This window comes from Asterias amurensis, chromosome 17 (assembly GCF_032118995.1).
Source record: "Asterias amurensis chromosome 17, ASM3211899v1".
NCBI lineage: Eukaryota > Metazoa > Echinodermata > Asteroidea > Forcipulatida > Asteriidae > Asterias > Asterias amurensis.
Genome location: NC_092664.1, coordinates 16,150,569 through 16,154,910, shown reverse-complemented (window position 1 = coordinate 16,154,910; position 4,342 = coordinate 16,150,569). Strand labels below are relative to the sequence as shown.

Genomic DNA, 4,342 nt, shown 5'->3' with positions numbered 1-4,342 from the left:
TGTTTTTTCTAATAAAGAGTTATTTATTATTTGAACATAATTTCTCTGTTGTTAAAAGCACAAACCGTTGATTATTTTCTCTTATAATGTAGGGCTATATACACTTCTTAAACAGGTAGGCCCACCAGATATAGTCTAGACTCAACAATGATACAGAAAATTATATTGTATATCAACTTTTCAGTGCTCCCTGTTTTTGAATACGTTGGCTTACGTTCAGGCGATACGCCGTGGTGTGACAGGGCCTTTAGACTGGTCCCCTATCTTTATCCGTATTGAAAAAGACAGGTCTTGCTTTTCAGAACCAACGATTCAATTGGATAAACATGCAGTGACGTAAGCTTCCATCTGTGTATTGATTGTTGCGAGGTACAGTATTTACTTGTATGTAATGTTGATTCGAATAGCTCTGACGTCATTCCGAGGGGCTCACCCGGGTCAGCCAGTGTCCTGCTTGTGGAGTGGGTCACTTATGAGGCTGGCCCCGGGTGCATGGCATCACTACGAGAGCGGTGAGTGATCGTTCGTTTAGCACCACAGGGTAGACCTAGGGAAGCTAATCGAACGCACCCTTTTGTAGGGTTAGTTGAAAGGTGTAAACAGACGGGGATTGACCTAGGTTAGAGGCCACTCTGGTGTTACTAACGTGCCTCAAAGTCTGACGTCAGATAGGTTCAGGTTATAGAGACCTCTACCCGCTTTTCATACATTCAATGATCAAGAGTGTAGTCAAGTCGCTGCTCTGGCAAATTGCGACCAAGATATAAGCTGATCAGTGAGAGAAACAACATCAAGTTATGGCCGGCTTTACGTTCATCTTGTAGCTCGGCAGTAAACCCCAAAAGCCGATCCCAAAACTCCTCATGAAGACTGTTTCGCTGTCGCATGAGGGCGTAATTAAACTGCTGCCAGATGAAGTCGATGTTGATCCCACCCACTGCTAGTAAGGGTAAGATGAGCACAAAAGACTTCGAACTGAGGATGAACATGTTGATTGGGAGGTTTCTCATAGCGATGCCTTTGTCTTTCTCGCTGTAGATTTCGTAGTTCCACGTGATGTGGATTGTGAGGCCCAGAACGGAAGAAGCGACAATGAACGGCATCAGAGTCGCCAACAACACGTGCAGGATACGGAAATCATGGTTGACCTCAAATACACGGCGACGACACAAGTCTAAGTTCCCCGTATTGCGTTTGATGAAAACTATCACCAGATTTAACTCGGCTGTCAAAGCTGTGCGCGTGACAAGTATGTTATACCAGAAACAAGTGTAGATGGCGAGAATGATGATTGAGACGGAGATTCCAATGGCCGTTTTTAAAATCGTAAACGCCGTGGGTGCAGACATCATCAGATGGACTGATGAATTACCAAAGGGCGTGACAGAGTCGTTGATAATTCTTGATGAATTGGATCGCCCCAAATAAGAAACAAGATTGCCAACCTGCATGGTATAGTTTACAAGTAGCCAGACCAAACTGAAGATCAAAAACACCTTCTTGGGTAAGGGGAACGTGCGACCGGCCAGGCATCTCAAACGCCTCAGTATGTAGTCCTGGTGAAGCACATAGTACCACGACCAATCTAGCACTGGTCCCCGGCGACAGTACTGGACCGCGTTGGACAATATACAAACTAAGGCCACCCCGGATACGATGTAAACAAAAGAAAAGACAGAGACCAAACGATTGATGTACCTGACTTGACCCCAATAGGTAACCACATACCAGCCCAGTGTGACTGTGGAACAACCGAGGAGTATTAGAACGAGTAGATTAGAAAGGACACCACACACTCTGCTGTTAAGCCAACCTGGAACTGAACAGATACAAAGGAAACCATTGTTTAAATAAACAAAAATGTGGCACAAACAATAAAGATGATGACAATCCCACTGCTGCCACTCTCAATAGTTAGGATGGGTTACTCGTCTTAACTCGATATATTCATTTCTGTTTTTTTTACCCATATGCACCGATGTGTGTTAGCACTGTGTACTCAGCATACTTAGCCGAGTTCTGTGAACAAAATCACAAGCATATTACTCGGGTGGGATTCGAACCTACGAATTTTGCAATTCTAGAGCAGTTACCAACTAGAACACCGATTTTTAACAGATGGAGAAGCTTGCATCAGGGATAAAGAATATTCATGTTTAACTCGAGATAGGATTAATTCTAGCAATTCGTGAAATCTGCTACAGGTAGCTTGGGGCAGTCAACAGCCCTACAACTGGTTTTGCATGATCCGATTAAGTCCACTGTTTGGAAAATTAATAACATGGAGATAACAGGTGTGAGTTGTCAGATGAAAATGGTGTTTTATTTGAATGAGCAGCTCTCTATAACGGAACTTTCCCGCAATGTCGCCCATAGCTATACCGCCGCAAATGGAGCACAAACCTGCTTTTGAGCTATCTCTGACTATTTTCCCATCGGCGTTCCATAGTAGACTGGAGCACACTGCACAGTCCGGTCGACTACTACCATCAGCCTCATGGTTATTTTCCATGTCGCGATTTTCGTCACTCCTGGATTCTTCATCGCAGCTTGTATCAACTTTTGTTAAAGGGAACGAAACAAGTTGTACAAAATCTTATAAATAATTTGTTATGGTTGGCGGTTTATACGCTAGTTTTTGTTCAAGACGCTGCTTTTATTGATTGTCTAGAAATCTATACCCATCTCTACATCAAAAATATATTAACAACAAGAGGGTATCGAATAAAGACTAATATTAATAAACGAAAACCATTGCTGCTAACCTTGATGTCAATAAAACTAATTTCACCGATTTCTTTTTTTTAATTATTTTTTCCCCACAGAGGTTAAACGGTACTTTCAACAAAGTTCCATTCATTTTAACACCCGGCTCAATCAATTTCGTGTGAAAAATGGAAGCTCCGTTGAATAAGCATATTCAGCAGTCAAAATGAGTAAGTGAATTTCAACATCGTATAGCATTCACTTATCAAAATTGAAAGATAACTCAAATTCGTTAGGTCGCAAAGACTATATATTCAATTTCGCAAAAGCCAACAGCAAGAGGCTGGTCCATAATTATATTTGCAAACATTTGCGATCAAATTCACGCCATAGATTTTGCAAAGACATCGCAAATACTTCCTTGCAAACGTATCTGCGATATGGCAAACATTTGCAAATACATCTCTGTGAAATACCAATTATAACGGGAGTCGACTTATTGAAATGACGGGGAAATGTCAAAATAACGGGTACGTGGGAATGGCATTTAATTGATGAGTTAGTCATTTGGCCTACCCTTTGATTTATCACCATCTACTCGTTTGTGGCGGCAATCGTAACACGGTCTGCAAGCGTCTAATGGACGACCCTTAAAGACTCCCAACAATGTCAAAACAGCCAAGAGAAACTTGGGCCACGTTGGACTGACAGCATTATGTTCGGCTGGCTCTTGGTCCATGTTAGTGTTGCTCATCCTGTATTATTAATGACATGGTAAAAAACGATTTTACACTATTAAAAATCGACGAAATTATAGAAGGCTTCATGAAAGTAATATTTCAAATCACATGATAGTGCTTCCGGTAAATAACGAGGCACTTAACCATTCTTATTTGTTCGTCCTTCAGGTGGGACGTAAAGCCGTAGGTCATGTGTGTTTCATTCAAATGCAAATATTAAAAAGGAGACAAAACGAGAAGTATAGCTAATCCAAACAACTTATACCAACCAAAATGACCGATGGTAAATGCAAACAGTCATATTGTAATTTTCAAAGTACATTATGTGCATTGAGACCACTAAAGAAAAAGGAGCAGTGACATGCATGGAAACTATATAAGTTAAAAGCTGTGAAGAATTGATGGAGGATGAATTTCCACCATCAGAGCAGAAATATTGATATAATGAATAATCACAGTGGGCCACAGTTAACAACAAATCAAGGAATTCTGAATGAAATCTAAGATGTTTTTATCAGCCAGGAAGAAACAAATTGATCGAGTTTAGTATTAACTTGACAACTTCACAACCAGGCATATCCCGTCCTTATGCATTATTTGACACTGTAAACGCAAAAATTATTTGTCCTCTGAGCTACTGCACACATTAATAAGATATTAACAGTATCGGATATGGCGTATTAATCTTACAATCTTACCTCTGCATTGTATGGTGCTGTCTCGATAAGACAAATTGCGCCTAAAAGTTCCGTAATTTACTTTATTTCCCTTCCAGACTTCCTTCTTACTGTTTAGTCCAAGCAAAATTAAATCAAGTTCCCAGCACATAATCGCAATTTAATTCTGGTGTCATACAGTTTCCTGTCAAGTTTCTATATTTGTTTCGTTGTTTAGAC

The 4,342-nt window shown here is 40.6% G+C and overlaps 1 protein-coding gene across 1 annotated transcript; it reads right to left on the bottom strand.

The window, feature by feature from the left end:
- Window positions 1-250: 250 nt before the first annotated feature.
- On the bottom strand, window positions 251-3,460 carry LOC139949967 (uncharacterized). Its single transcript, XM_071948568.1, has 3 exons — window positions 3,283-3,460; window positions 2,404-2,559; window positions 251-1,819 (listed from the first exon to the last, which is right to left on the bottom strand). The coding sequence occupies exons 1-3, from the start codon at window positions 3,458-3,460 to the stop codon at window positions 711-713; spliced, it is 1,443 nt and encodes a 480-aa protein (XP_071804669.1). The 3' UTR covers window positions 251-710.
- Between the last annotated feature and the right edge of the window lie 882 nt (window positions 3,461-4,342).

Excerpts from the sequence above, each read along its gene's own strand:
- LOC139949967 (XM_071948568.1), bottom strand. The coding sequence starts at position 3,460 with ATGAGCAACACTAACATGGACCAAGAGCCAGCCGAACATAATGCTGTC. Across the intron at positions 2,560-3,282 it reads AGATGGTGATAAATCAAAGG|TTGATACAAGCTGCGATGAA; the intron begins GTAGGCCAAATG and ends CTTTAACAAAAG. Across the intron at positions 1,820-2,403 it reads CAGAGATAGCTCAAAAGCAG|TTCCAGGTTGGCTTAACAGC; the intron begins GTTTGTGCTCCA and ends GTATCTGTTCAG.